Below are 16,654 nucleotides of genomic sequence, written 5' to 3' on the forward strand. Positions count from 1 at the left end.
AGCTTTTTGATAGAACAACTTCTTTAAGAAAGCAATTGTGGGAAAATTTATTCGCTAGTCATTATTAGACAACAGTAGTGCAGGTGTCCTTTCAAGTTATCCTTGAACATCCATTAAAACAGTAAGATCCATTTGCTTCGCAAAATGACTAGTTCATTGATGTATGCTACACCCGTCTCAAAGCTCTCTCTGTATAACTATCTTGAAAGGATTTTGTCCATTCTGGTTTAGTGTAGTCTAGCCTTGTTTGGTCTAGCGCCATTTAATCTAGTTTTATCTGGTCTAGTTCATTCTTATCTAGCCTAATCTAGTTTTATCCAGTCTAGTACAGTTCAGTTTAATCTGCCTAATTTAGGATGGCATAGTTCAGTCTCATCTATTTTGAACTAGTCTAATCTGCTGTTCCCTGTTCTTGTCTTGTCTATACCAAACCGTTTAGCCTATCTCATTTCAGCACAACTGGTGTTCAGCATAAACAACATTCTTTCATTAACACACGACAAGCCCTCAATGACAAAAATCTTAGTAAACAATCTTAGTAGAGGGTTACTAAAAGTGAAGGTATTGCTTTTTAGGTAATGCCATTTATTATCTATTAATTACTGAAGGTAATAATGAGCAACGCCAGTTCATGTGATTACATCTATGAAGTCTTAAAAAACACGCATCGATTAAGTTTATGTTATCAAATGAACACTAGCTAGAGGTAGTAAAAATAAAGAATATAGTAAAATTATACAAATGAGTATAAATGGTATACATAGTGATATCGTATAAGAAAGAAAACATTTAAATATCTATGGTTAGATAAAAAGGAAATCAAAAATAACAGAAGTTTTTTGATGGATTATTTCGAAAATGTTTAAAGTAAGCTAATACTACAATTAGAAAATGGTTGACGGCAAGGTCATTTGAAGGTCATTTGAACACATTGCCTATGTCGATATCAACTTCTTGTTCTTGGTCAACATCAGTGAAGTCAATATTGTGGTGGTTCAACAGTGCCTGCATCTGTAATAAAAAACAAACGCAAGACATAAATATATGTAATGAGGCTGTCGACTATGGTTTGTTAATCCGTTGCCTTGCAGGTCATAACAGAACATTCGAAGCTGTTTGCTGCAGGCCATTTCAACAATTTTGTGAGCATGACATAAGAGTTTTAGATGATTGTAAAGAAATTTTCATGACTAGCAGGTTGAGATGAAAGTAAACTGTCAATGACCGCCAATGTCTCACCAAACTTAAGAGTGAGCAATGAGCAAAAGCGCTTCAAAAGGTGTCACAACCACAAGACATCAACTATCAAAATAAGCAACATCTAAGGAGCCAGAGCAAAGAGCAGTTCTTCACTTCCATGATGTAAGAGACTGCACATCTTACATAAACTGTACTCATCTACACTTAAGCTAACGAATAACACGTAGATCAGATGAAGTAAGTCCGTGTTTAATTTATTTGCGCTGTTCAACTTTTGAATAGCTTGCTTTCACTTAGCAATGCTATAGATGGCATTCATAAACAACTCGACTTTCCGGGCTCTGATGCCAATGAATATGTTTAGCCCTCAATAAGTATCCTTTCGAATCCACGACAACCTTATTTTGTGGTTCAATTAATCTGAACATGCTTGTTCATAAATTTCTAATTATGTCACTTCAATACTAGGAAAAGTATTGCCTTCATTTTTATCTTCACACCATTTTTTTTTAAATCTATGATTATAAAACTCAAGAAAGATGGTACGAAATGCAGTTTAATATTATTTGGAAACAAACCATGTGAAGGAGAACTTAGTATATATTTACTGACTTACATAATTGCAATGTTTCGATCAACTTCAAATGTTTTATGTTAGCAACTATTTTATGTGTCGACATTAACATTTGTTTAAATATTCAGTCAGTCATACATTGAATCATCTGAAACATACTGATACAGAGTCTTAGACTAAATATAGATATAATGATACAGAGATATCGACTAGATACAGTTTAAAAGTGTTTCAACAATCTGTGACAATCATTGCAGTTGAGCTATACAAATACTAGTTATCCAGAGCTAGTATAGGGTAGCTACTGCGACCAAGGCTATACAAATACTAGTTATCCAGAGCTAGTATAGGGTAGCTACTGCGACCAAGGCTATACAAATACTAGTTATCCAGAGCTAGTATAGGGTAGCTACTGCGACCAAGGCTATACAAATACTAGTTATCCAGAGCTAGTATAGGGTAGCTACTGCGACCAAGGTTATACAAATACTAGTTATCCAGAGCTAGTATAGGGTAGCTACTGCGACCAAGGTTATACAAATACTAGTTATCCAGAGCTAGTATAGGGTAGCTACTGCGACCAAGGCTATACAAATACTAGTTATCCAGAGCTAGTATAGGGTAGCTACTGCGACCAAGGCTATACAAATACTAGTTATCCAGAGCTAGTATAGGGTAGCTACTGCGACCAAGGTTATACAAATACTAGTTATCCAGAGCTAGTATAGGGTAGCTACTGCGACCAAGGTTATACAAATACTAGTTATCCAGAGCTAGTATAGGGTAGCTACTGCGACCAAGGTTACAGCAGTTAATTGATTGTAAATTAAATGTGAACCAACCAGTTGACAATCATCTACAAGTTCTCACTTTTCCTCATCTCACTAGTGTTTATTTTCTTGTTACTTACCATGCTTTCCATCTTTGCATTTTGAGCACGTAGTTCCTTGCTTCGTATGTTCAGCTTGCTAATTTGAGCTTTCATCTTCTCCTGTACTTCCATCACTTTTTCTATATCATCCTACGCAGACAAATAAATAGATTAGCCAACGATTGACAGCGCGTTGTTTAACCAAAACACATCCACCAAAGTACTAGCAGCATCTACAATTTGGAGTCAGCGCAGTGTCCGGGTCAAACGGCGATGGGTTTCCTCCCATTTGTGTATTGAGCATAAAACTGAAAGAGTGGCAGTAATGCCAGTTACGATCACTCAATTTTAGCACATTAGCCTCTGCAGTAATAAACCATCATTATATATATAAATACATATACATATACTATTTTTATAACTATACTGTGATTGCATTATTATTAACAGTATTAGTACTACTGTCATCACAATATTATAAAATATATATAGAACAAATTAAATTTCAGTATTACCATTATTACATTATTGATGTATAATTATTATTCCTCTAAGCGAATCATTCCTTTTACTATAATACTATTCATTTTATACCATTATTATTTACGATTTGCAATTTACGACACAGTGTTTGACCTTTTAAGGGCGAGAGCTTCAATATTTCTTCTGTACACAATGATGATTAAGATAAATCGATTACCAGTTCTGGATTGAGAGCAGCAGCAAGATTTTCTGTGTCCATTCCAGAGAGGACAGCACCTGCCCCACCAGGACAACATGTTTTAATGCAAGCATGCTGAGTCTTGTTTGGTTTAATCTTGAGACACTTCAGAATACGTTTCTTGATGATGAACTCTGGCAGCATGGATTCCACGGTGAGCGCCAACTCCACCTGAGATATGCATGTTATACAATATATAGCTGTTGATATACATGCTATACAATATATAGCTGTTGATATACATGTTATACAATATATAGCTGTTGATATACATGCTATACAATATATAGCTGTTGATATACATGTTATACAATATATAGCTGTTGGTTTGCATGTTATACAATATATAGCTGTTGGTGTGCATGTGATACTATACACAACTGTTGATTTACATGTTATACCATAGATGGCTGTTGATATACAAGTTATACCAAATATAGCTGTTGATATACATAAAGATACTACATGTGGCTGCTGATATACATGTATATTTAGCAACTGTTGTTTCATCAGTTGTGAATGATTATTCATATATAACAAGGTTTTACTAGTAAAATTTTTAACTGAATTTGCATTCTCGCATTCAGAAAACAGAAATTGAATTTAGCTACAAATCCACAAGATGACAAATGCTCTTATTATTATCACAACGTCACCTTTAACATCATATAGTACACACGTTGACAATTTCAGATCATACTACTAACAGTAAAAAAGTTTTCTATTGGCTAATAAAAACACCATTGTTTTATTTTCGTACTTGTTAACCTGACAAAGTTTGAAATTTCCCTATAGAGATATTCGATCAAAGGTTAGCTTCTGATTCTTAGAAGCGCATCTCTGGATAACATAAAGTAGCTCACTACAAAGCTTCACTAGTAAAACGCAAAGCTTTAAGCTATGACTAATGGATAATTATAGTACAAAGGTTTAATAGCAATATCAAGACTCGAGTTGTACTAATACAAGCTAAAGTAACAAGACTGTTTATAGATGCACGATATATACGTAATCTGATTACATGCATATTGGTGAAGAATTTAGGTTTTGCTTTTGGAAATATGCCAGAAAAGAGCTAAGCTTCCAGTTCTGTCAAGACTTTGCTTGAAAAATTATTTGCGAGATATCTTTCATTATCAGTAGACAATGCAAAGTTATAATTTACCTTATTTGACAATCAAAAGAGAGTTCACTTACTCTAAGCATGCTCAATTGTATGCATAAAGAGAAACCTGCTCTATATTAATAACTTTGTCATGGTTGATAGTTCTATAGCTGCACAGCTAGATTATTAAGTAAAAAGATCAGTTGCCAAATCAAACATTCTGCTTGAATTCATTCAAGCAGAGAACGTTCAACTAGAGCTTGAAGGAACAAGTTCATATGTTATAGACTTACCTGCATGGCATATCTTGTGAGGACAGCTTGTTCCTGCACCCCTTTTATGTCATCAACAGCCAAACCAACCTATATACATACCACAGTGAACAGTTAGATGTCTATTTACCAGCAGATATAATTTAATTGCATCAGCTACTATAACTAACGTATATAACAGGATATCACACGCAGATGTGCGATATTGACTCAATAGGAAGTACCACATTGAGTCAATAAGTCTGTGGCACTCACCAGCAAGTTCATGATGAGGATTGACATGACAATTGCAAATATTATAAATATGATGTAGGATGCAACAGGGTAAAATGTCGCGTTGACATCGTCATTGAATATCGTGTCAAATTCAAACTCTCCGATCATCATAATGGCTGTCTTTAGCAGCGAGTTGCCGACAGTGCTGAATGGAGGCTGCAATTAAAAAAGATACTTTTTGTCAACATAATTTAGTAAACTAATTTACAATCGACTGCTACTTGTGTAGTAGTGAAACAGAAATCATTTCCCACACGCTTGACAACAGCCAAGTGGCTATTAGGTGTCACAGGCACTCATGAACCAACATGTCAGCTGACAACCAAAATAAACAGAGTTGTGACATGACCAACTCAGTATTGACATCATTTTAGTATTTGATGTTTTACATTTGGGTTTCTATTAAAAGCTGCTATGATGAAATACACTTGGCAGTAAACAGAAACAATGTATACAGCCTTCACAAGGTTCCTCAACACGAACATAAATCGCGACCATACCATACCAGAAAACAGCCATTCAAAACATAGTAGTTGACAAAGTAAAACCGCGCATGCTGACACGGAGATGGTGAAATCCAACCAATCGGCTGATGAGAATGATTACCACAATGCTAGCCTTTATATACAGTTAATATATATTATACAATACGTTTGTGATATATATATATTGTATATAAATATACATCACAAATCATAATATATATGAATCACAAACATAATATATAATATATATATATAATATATATTATATTTGTGATTCAGTCAAACCTGGTTGGATAGCAGCATGTTGAAGCTGATAGCAAATCCAACAAGGAAGAGGAAGAAGACGATGAAGAACTGCATGAATGTCGAGAGGATGTGGGTAAACATGACCACATAGATGCCAAAGCGCGGAAGTTTCCGAATAATTAGAATGAGTTCCATCCATGCTAGGAAGACGGCCACTGTGCCCGTCTCATACTGCCATTGCTACAATGATAGAACCCCTGGTTATATCAAATCACATTATGAAGATTTAGATAAGAACAACAAGGTCTTAACTTATATGGAACATTTAATCTGCAAATAATATATAACGAAATTCATCGCATTCTCAAATATCCAACTTGATTAAAAAAAGACTAGATCTGTTCTGATGCCCCAAGTACGTTCCATAAAATATATTCCCATTCAGATATATGATAGTATTATTTATTTAACACTTAATAGAACTTATCATTTAAGTTTAATTATGCGCTTTTGGAAACAGTCATTAGTTTAGTACCACAAATATGTTATATATATTATATAATCTATTGACAAAGTTTCTTAAAAATGACAAATACTTAGCTGTGTGTCTAAAACAACAAAAAAGCCTTTTTGGATTAAAATGAAATTAAAGTCTTGGTTGCTTTTAGTATTTGATGTTACAAATATTTTGACACGCAAACTTCTGAATCAAATCTTAATCAAAGATGAACTTGCATTAACTTTCTAGTAAATTTTATAAGAAAGGATCTATATTTTTCTATCATTTGCGATTGTTTTTGATGTTTGAGGTCATCTGATTGCCAGGAAGTTTAAAAACTGAAACGGACAAAACTTGATCATGATAAAAGCACTCAGATCAAGCGAATGTGCGATTATGACATTTATAATTACAAAGAGACCAACAGAAAAGAGACGCGTAACGCTTCAACTTGCCGCAAAAACCGATATCAGCTATCGCAACGACAACAACGAATGATGTCATTTTACACAGATTTTTATTCCGATAGTTTCAATTGCGATAAAATTTTATCAATTTTAATCATGAAACATCTTGGCAATTAGATCACCTCAAACATAAAAAACAATCTCAAATGATAGAAAATACCAATTTTTTGATAAGACCTGCAAAATTTTTGTGTAAGTCCATCTTAGAGGGAATTTTGTAGGTGCCACAATACCACTCAATATCATCTTGCCCTCAACCAGCCTATAACACAATTCCTTAGTCATTGCTGATAATAGCAGAAATTTATTTATGCATTTTAGTTGAATCAGCGCGTCATAAGTAACAGATATAATTACAACTATAAATATTCATAAATTAATATTTTTACAACTACTAATCAGTTTCAATACTTCAAACTAGTGAAATATCATTTCTCCTTTATCACCCAGACTATAGCAAATCTTTAACATATATTGTTCATGAGTGAAACAAGCAGCCACAAATTTATTTAACAATTAAAGTCAAGCTAACTGCACAGAGTTTGAGCTGTACAGTAACGTCATCTAAAAATAACTTTGTAAAAATCTAAGAAGGAAACTAGATTGACTCACCTCCCTGACATGATAACACGAGTCCTTGAAGGGTATAACAAAGAGAAGTGATGTTACGTACAGAATCCATTCTAGAAGATTCTCATAACCAAAATAACTCAGCTTCGCATTGATTAGCTGAAGTACCTATAAACATAAGTGAGTATTATGTAAGCGTGAACTATATTATATTAGCATTACGGAAGTGTGAATTATATTATATGAGTATTATATAAGCGTGAATTATATTATATGAGTATTATGTAAGTGTGAACTATATTATATGAGTATTATGTAAGAGTGAATTATATTATAGGAGTATTATGTAAGTGTGAATTATATTATAGGAGTATTATGTAAGTGTGAATTATATTATATGAGTATTATGTAAGTGTGAATTATATTATATGAGTATTATGTAAGTGTGAATTATATTATATGAGTATTATGTAAGTGTGACTTATATTATATGAGTATTATGTAAGTGTGAATTATATTATATGAGTATTATGTAAGTGTGACTTATATTATATGAGTATTATGTAAGTGTGAATTATATTATATGAGTATTATGTAAGTGTGAATTATATTATATGAGTATTATGTAAGTGTGAATTATATTATATAAGTATTATGTAAGTGTGAATTATATTATATGAGTATTATGTAAGTGTGACTTATATTATATGAGTATTATGTAAGTGTGAATTATATTATATGAGTATTATATAAATGTAAATTATATCATGCTTAAACCAGTTATTTTTAAATAAAAGAGGCACACAAGTAAGGCCTGTAGAGTGATCTTTCCTATTGTTCGTACTTTTAGACAGTTCAGTTAGCCCAAGGCGTCGCAGATGTTTCATCTTGTGAATAATTTTACTGCGCATTAATTTTGTCAGCAAATTCTACTTTTAGTTTTGTTATCTTAGAGGCAGCATACTTCTACGACCTTCCCACGAACAAGAACTCTCTGCCCACAAATATCTGTATAAGTGACATAACATAAAATAGAGGAGTTGTTCACTATAACTCTTACCTCGGAGACGAGCTTCACCGCAATGACAGCGATGCTAACCCAGAATCCAATGTCAACGAAAATGGTACGAGACACTGTTTCAACAGCCGTATGTGTCATAGAATCGTACGCGGCATTTTGAGCAGCGCAGCTGTTGTTCATATTACTTATTTGCTCGACCGATGAATTAGTGGTGTAGCCATTGGTCAGTCTACAATTAATGGGATATATGAAATAACTGCACTGGCCATAAATCCAGCAAATTACACTGATTGACATAACAGCCATAGAGTTATCTTTCTTAGTCTTCCTTACAGATCCAAATCACAATAGAGATAACATGTTAGCTGTATCAACTGAAATGGTCTGATCAAATCCAAAACTTGTCAAAAAAACTGAACTCAAATCATATATAAAACATGGAATTAGATCAATGAAGCAGATCAAAAGGAAGCTGCAAAAATAAAAATAAAAAATCCTGATTTTCTTATTTTTACATTGCTTTGAATTTATGATAAGGGGTTATATTAAAATTAAATTGTGTATTTTACATTGTTATTATTAAATTGTTAATGATGCCTTATTCTTATCCTAAATTGCATTGATGACAAATAACCCTACAGAGAGAAGACAAATCTCCAGATGCTTCGCCGGAAGCTTACATCTTTTTAGGCCAATCAAACTTGAGTCTAATGCTTCTACTACAGGACTAATAATGTACGACACTTATAAATGTAATGTACATATGATATATAGCATTATTCCCTTTAGTAAATTGAAAGCTTTCAGGCTTTTCAATATTAACAAATGGGCATTAGTCCAACAAATACAGATAGACACCAATCAAGGGGGTGGAGGTCAGCTGTATCAACCAGCAATATAAACCAGCTTCTATTAAGCTCGGCAGCATTATTTCTTAATTAGACCTCACACAGACAAAACTTATTCGTTAATAGCCTGAGATCTTACGTATAGATTGGTGCGGGAAGACTGAGAGCAAAGCCGGTAATGAAAATGAGGAAAACGAGGTAGAGGATGAGGTTGAAGTAATAGAAATAGCGGCCGACAGTGTGCCACTTGTGTCTCAGGAGACTCGTGACTAGGGGGTGAGCAAGCAGGTCTTCTCTCGCACTCCGTACCTACAGACAAGGAAATGACACACATACAGAATTCTTCCTCACAGTCCATAGCAAAAGCAATTTATAGCTAACATATAACTAATTGGTAACTAATCAATAAACATGTTAAATGCTAAGTTATATCTAAATGTAATGACTTGTTTTCCAGTTGGGTCGTTATGACTTGATTGTCAGTTGGGTGTTTAGTCTAGTTTGTGAATTAAGTTGTCAGTACTTGTTTGCCATCCGAGTTGTCAGGACTTGCTTGCCATCCGAGTTTTCAGTACTTGTTCGCCATCCGAGCTGTCAGGACTTGTTTGCCATCCGAGCTGTCAGGACTTGTTTGCCATCCGAGTTGTCAGTACTTGTTTGCCATACGAATTTTCAGTACTTGTTTGCCATCCGAGTTGTCAGGACTTGTTTGCCATCCGAGTTGTCAAGACTTGTTTGCCATCCGAGTTGTCAGGACTTGTTTGCCATCTGAGTTGTCAGGACTTGTTTGCCATCCGAGTTGTCAGTACTTGTTTCTCATCCGAGTTGTCAGGACTTGTTTGCCATTCGAGTTGTCAGGATTTGTTTGCCATCCGAGTTGTCAGGACTTGTTTGCCATCCGAGTTGTCAGGACTTGTTTGCCATCCGAGTTGTCAGTACTTGTTTGCCATCCGAGTTGTCAGGACTTGTTTGCCATCCGAGTTGTCAGTACTTGTTTGCCATCCGAGTTGTCAGGACTTGTTTGCCATCCAAGTTGTCAGGACTTGTTTGCCATCCGAGTTGTCAAGACTTGTTTGCCATCCGAGTTGTCAGGACTTGTTTGCCATCCGAGTTGTCAGGACTTGTTTGCCATCCGAGTTGTCAGTACTTGTTTGCCATCCGAGTTGTCAGGACTTGTTTGCCATCCGAGTTGTCAGGACTTGTTTGCCATCCGAGCTGTCAGGACTTGTTTGCCATCCGAGTTGTCAGTACTTGTTTGCCATCCGAGTTGTCAGGACTTGTTTGCCATCTGAGTTGTCAGGACTTGTTTGCCAGTTAGGTTGTTATGACATGTTTGCCAGTTGGGTTCTTATAATTCGCTTGCCAGTTGAGTTGTTATGGCCTGTTTGCCAGTTGGATTGTTACGACTTATTTGACAGTTGGGTTGTAAAAGAAAAAGAGATAAAAGTCTAGTAAATGACTTCATTATACAATTTAAACGAACGAATTTACGAACCATAATAAGCATGGGGTGATTCCTTTTGATCACAGATTTCTTGGTGCTGTATGCCTGGGCTTCCTCCAACACCCGGTCGTCATCGCCATACACCGAACCACCTGAGAGAAAAAATACTTGGCTATAAAAATATTAACTAAATGTATTTATACATTCTGCTAACTTGATTAGAAGAGATTATTCAAGTATCGCCAAGACCTGAGGCAGGCAACTAATCGTATGCATACAGTTACTGACCATACTTAGACAGAACACTCTGGTAAAAGACATTTCTCTCTAATCACCACTGCCATTAAGCCTGGCTAATCTTGGAGTTGTCTATGTTTATTATAAGATTAGAGAATATATTTTCATGAACAGAATGAAAGTGTGTTCACACAATAACATAAACAGCGTGTGGCCTACACAGCATAAAGGCGTAGTAGAAGATTCAATACATTAAAGTCAATCTATCTGTTCTATCTATTCTCATGTCTGGTAACTATTTAGAATACCATCTCTTTCTGATTGATCCTGAAACCATCTATTGCAGTCTCCAAACATTGATATGAAGTTACATTAAAATACCCATTGATAAGTCATGGTATACATGTATATCATACCATAGCTACACACTACTAAGTCCTGATATATAGCATACCATTGCTAAACACTACTAAGTCCTGATATATAGCATACCATTGCTACACACTACAAAGTCCCGATAGATAGCATACCATAGCTACACACTACTAAGTCCTGATATATAGCATACCATAGCTACACACTACTAAGTCCTGATATATAGCATACCATAGCTACACACTACTAAGTCCTGATACATAGCATACCATAGCTACACACTACTAAGTCCTGATATATAGCATACCATTGCTAAACACTAGTAAGTCCTGATATATAGCATACCATAGCTACACACTACTAAGTCCTGATATATAGCATACCATTGCTACACACTACTAAGTCCTGATATATAGCATACCATTGCTAAACACTACAAAGTCCCGATAGATAGCATACCATTGCTACACACTACTAAGTCCTGATATATAGCATACCATTGCTACACACTACTAAGTCCTGATATATAGCATACCATTGCTACACACTACTAAGTCCTGATATATAGCGTACCATAGCTACACACTACAAAGTCCCGATATATAGCGTACCATTGCTACACACTACTAAGTCCTGATATATAGCGTACCATAGCTACACACTACAAAGTCCCGATATATAGCGTACCATTGCTACACACTACTAAGTCCTGATATATAGCATACCATTGCTACACACTACTAAGTCCTGATATATAGCATACCATAGCTAAACACTACTAAGTCCTGATATATAGCATACCATTGCTACACACTACTAAGTCCTGATATATAGCATACCATTGCTACACACTACTAAGTCCTGATATATAGCATACCATTGCTAAACACTACTAAGTCCTGATATATAGCATACCATAGCTACACACTACTAAGTCCTGATATATAGCATACCATTGCTACACACTACTAAGTCCTGATATATAGCATACCATTGCTACACACTACTAAGTCCTGATATATAGCATACCATTGCTACACACTACTAAGTCCTGATATATAGCATACCATTGCTAAACACTACAAAGTCCTGATAGATAGCATACCATTGCTACACACTACAAAGTCCGGATAGATAGCATACCATTGCTACACACTACAAAGTCCCGATATATAGCGTACCATAGCTACACACTACTAAGTCCTGATATATAGCATACCATAGCTACACACTACTAAGTCCTGATATATAGCATACCATTGCTACACACTATTAAGTCCTGATATATAGCATACCATTGCTAAACACTACTAAGTCCTGATATATAGCGTACCATAGCTACACACTACAAAGTCCCGATATATAGCGTGCCATTGCTACACACTACTAAGTCCTGATATATAGCATACCATAGCTACACACTACTAAGTCCCGATAGATAGCGTACCATTGCTACACACTACTAAGTCCCGATATATAGCATACCATAACTACACTCTACTAAGTCCTGATATATAGCATACCATAGATAGAAGATTCACCACTTCGGCTGGAGCCCTCTTCTGACTCCCAGGAGGCATACTGGTCATCGAGCAACTCATAGTTGAAGGTGATGGAATAGCGTGAGTTCTCTGGACTGTGATCACTGGTGGTAGTGCATTTATGGAACACACTCTCTGCCATATCTGTTCAAGCATTATCAAGGTTTATTATCATAACAGTACGAGGCATCCAGATAAGACTTGATCTAAGTAAAAATGTGACCAGACACCAGGGAGGGTGTCCATTGTTGCTTGTTTCTTACAAAAAATATGAGGCACAACAGAATGTGCAACATTAGTGATAATTGTGGAGGAAAACCAAATTAACAGCTTTAAAAAGAATAATATGAAAAACGAAATGCTCGCCGTCCCGGTGACTCTGGCAGCTGTCATTTGAGAGCCTGAAAGTTTATTAAAAATCAGACCTGACTGTGATTGTATGTTAAACAGACAATGTGCAATGCACTACACATTGTCTGTGCATCAGAATGTTGGTGAACCCACTTCGCAGTATTAGTAACTTGCATGCTTCCATCTCATGAATTCTTCAATTTCTTGCATTCAACAATATAAAATTATAATCCGCAAACTACATGTGAGCTAATGGAGTAGCGCTACTACCAGTTTTACACAACATATGAATGAAAACCAAAGACATAAAAAAGGCAGTGAGGTAGTGAGGCAAAAACTGTAATAGTTACAGTTGTTGCCCCGCAATTAATCCGACTGTGAGATTTACTAAATAAACGCATAGGTCCTAACTTCAAAGGTTTTTCTGTAGCATTGCACTACACATGTAGTCAATTATCTCCATCACACTTGCTAATTTATGATAAGGAGTGTTTACAAATTTGTTACACAAATATCAAAAAAAGATCGTTTGTCAAGAAACACTGATTTTCACGAATTTATGAAAAATCAGGTTATATTGGTTACAAAAGTGCCACGTTCTCTAAATGTGTTTCTCAAATAGCACAGATAATTTATATTTGTATCCAAACTATTGTGAAGACATGTACGACTAACACATATAGAAATAATTGAAATTAGACGATGAAATACCTGGCATCTTGCGTATGAGTTTCCTCATGGGTGTCTGCAGCACTCCATCTTCATCATCCATGTCTCTGTAGGCGTGTTTCATCGCCTCAAACCATTTGTCAGAGTTGATGATGGCTTGTACCACATCTCTAAAATTTACATACAAGAAAACTATTGAAATGGTGATCTTATTAAGGTTTGCTCCTGCAATCCTACAAATATTTATTAAAGAAAAACCTACATAGAACCCTGATCAACTTCTCAACAATAAAAACAAATTTATGTTGGTCTGTATATGTATATGTTTTTCTATTAATAGCTTTAGTTTTGGGTTTTCCATCAATGCATCCAACTCAATATTTCCCGATTTCTGTAATTTCATTTTTTTTGTTTTTGACATGTAATGAAAAACATCATTTTGTTGTTGAATACTAAAACCAATAAAAAGTTACGCATACGATAAAATCAGGACATACTTGTTAGCATTATCGATAGCTAGGTCCATGCAGTTGAACCCGTCTGAGTTGGCAATAGTAACATCGGCTCCTTTTTCAATTAACAGACTGACGCACTCGGCATGACCTCTCTTGCACGCAAGGTGTAGCGGGGTTGTCTTCCTTCGATCCGTCGGATCAATGGGTGAGTCATAATCTATTAAACATCTGATCATTTTCATTCTTCCCTGGGCTGCTGCACAATCTATAGGTGTCCAGAGGGTGCAGTTCCTAAACAAGGAGTAGACAACTGACGGATCCATTTGTATCGATTATAACCCAGAAAGCCTCCGTTCAATTTAATCATGATACTCTAACAACCTCTTGCTAAAATATTTTTGTATTCCGATCCCAAGTCTTTGTTGCATTTTGTCAAACTTTCCAAGTTTTTGTAATATCTCAATCCCAAACCTTCGTCATACTACGTACAGAAGAAAGCTTTGAGCTAGAGATACAGTACCAAATGGTTTTGGCAATAGAACCGACAACATTCACGCAGTTACTCTACTCATCAATAAGTGCTATATGCTAGCACCATTTGGATGTCTATGCAAAGTTTAACAGATTCTTATATCAAGGGTTTGTGTCAGCTCAGCGAAGTTTTAATAAGAACTCTCAAGCTGTTAAGCTCTACGGCTATAACACAACGACACTAGACAGACAACAGACAGCTAACAAAAAGCGGTGACAAGCAACTATCTGTACCCTCTCGGTAAATTGAGAAGCTTCTAAGATATGTTATACCACACATAAGAAACTTAGTACGATTTGCCCAATGATCAGTTATATGCTATTAATAAAGAAATTATGATAACCGTCTAGCTGGCCATTCCAGTTTGGAAAAACCTGCCCACATCTGCCATGGCTACGTTACGTAATTAAATTGTTTTAGGTCGATGAGAAGCCATATTTCAAGTGGAGACAAAGCCAAAATATTTTGAATAACATTATGCTGTTACAATCAGTAGAACTATGGTTGCATCATCATATTAAATCTTTTGTGAAGTCAGTTATCTAATTGAACTAAAAAACTATTATCAGATTGTCAAAAACTGCATACGCCATTCACTCTGTATAAATGAATGAGTTGGTTACTTTTAACGAATGAAAAATAGAATTTTATGCAAAGAAACATTTAATCTTTCATTACTCTTTGCTCAAGTACAATGACTACATAGCTTTTCTTTACACATAGATGATTATATCCAAAGAGATAACTACCTTGCAGCGATATCTGCTCCCCGCTCAAGGAGTACTGAAGCTACCTTTGTATGACCTTCAAGAGCAGCGAGGTGGAGGGGAGTGTTTGAGTTTTCATCATAATCATTGATGGTAGTTTTGTCCACCTGCCGAGCATGTCAGTTGTCAAGCATCAGTTATTCAGAGATGGAGCTACAGACCTTACAGATCTATGGTAACTTTGTGTTTGATGAGTGATTGACAGATGCAGTAATACCTTTTTTGTAGCTGCTAATCAGAACCGGCGCCCCGCACCAGTCTAAGAACAGAAACTAATCAACTTATATCTAATGAAGCCACTTTTCATTAACCGTAAACATTCTCCTCTTTTCTGAGGTTCGTTAGATAATTTCAAGGGTCAAGGGCATTTATTAGGCATAATGAAGGGTGTCACAAGCACTTTGCACTTTCACACTTTACAAAACAGGAAAACAGGGAACTGCTACAAGTACAGCCATAACAAAGCTCACAGAAGGATTTCACTAAGGAAAACTATGAGAGAGATTTATAGATTTGATGAAGTTGAATTGTTTTTATTTTTGATTTATTCGCTTCAATTTATAATTTTTAATGAATACTTTTTACCCCGCAAAGTGCGAAAGCTGAAGCAAAAAGTAGCGAGGCACTACTCTAGCTGCATGCAACTGAGATGAGATACGACCGAGATGAGATACGACTGAGATGAGATAAGACTGAGATGAGATACGACTGAGATGAGATACGACTGAGATGAGATGCGACTGAGATGAGATACGACTGAGATGAGATACGACTGAGATGAGATACGACTGAGATGAGATACAACTAAGATGAGATACAACTGAGATACAACTGAGATACAACTGAGATGAGATACAACTGAGATACAACTGAGATACAACTGAGATGAGATACAACTGAGATGAGATACAACTGAGATGAGATGCAATTGAGATGAGATACAACTGGGATGAGATACGAATGAGATGAGATACAACTGAGATGAGATACGACTGAAATGAGATACAACTGAGATGAGATACGACTGAACTGAGATGAGATACGACTGAGATGAGATACGACTGAGATGAGATACGACTGAGATGAGATGCGACTGTGATGAGATACGACTGAGATGAGATGCGACTG

General features: G+C 35.8%; 1 protein-coding gene across 3 annotated transcripts in view; it reads right to left on the reverse strand.

The window, feature by feature from the left end:
• Positions 1-578: 578 nt before the first annotated feature.
• LOC137405494 (transient receptor potential cation channel subfamily A member 1 homolog) overlaps positions 579-16,654 on the reverse strand; it is a 37,730-nt gene continuing 21,654 nt past the window's right edge. For all 3 annotated transcript variants that reach the window (XM_068091787.1, XM_068091788.1, XM_068091789.1), the window contains 14 exons: positions 15,509-15,633; positions 14,270-14,518; positions 13,815-13,942; positions 12,735-12,896; positions 10,651-10,751; positions 9,295-9,464; positions 8,347-8,536; positions 7,329-7,454; positions 5,790-5,990; positions 4,999-5,175; positions 4,765-4,833; positions 3,346-3,537; positions 2,685-2,795; positions 579-1,011 (listed from right to left, as the gene is read on the reverse strand). In XM_068091787.1, coding sequence (XP_067947888.1) covers positions 919-1,011; positions 2,685-2,795; positions 3,346-3,537; positions 4,765-4,833; positions 4,999-5,175; positions 5,790-5,990; positions 7,329-7,454; positions 8,347-8,536; positions 9,295-9,464; positions 10,651-10,751; positions 12,735-12,896; positions 13,815-13,942; positions 14,270-14,518; positions 15,509-15,633 — 2,094 coding nt within the window. In that variant the 3' untranslated portion in view covers positions 579-918. The remainder of the gene's footprint in view (positions 1,012-2,684; positions 2,796-3,345; positions 3,538-4,764; positions 4,834-4,998; positions 5,176-5,789; positions 5,991-7,328; positions 7,455-8,346; positions 8,537-9,294; positions 9,465-10,650; positions 10,752-12,734; positions 12,897-13,814; positions 13,943-14,269; positions 14,519-15,508; positions 15,634-16,654) is intronic.

The sequence above is a fragment of the Watersipora subatra genome, chromosome 9 (genome assembly GCF_963576615.1).
Source record: "Watersipora subatra chromosome 9, tzWatSuba1.1, whole genome shotgun sequence".
Classification (NCBI taxonomy): domain Eukaryota; kingdom Metazoa; phylum Bryozoa; class Gymnolaemata; order Cheilostomatida; family Watersiporidae; genus Watersipora; species Watersipora subatra.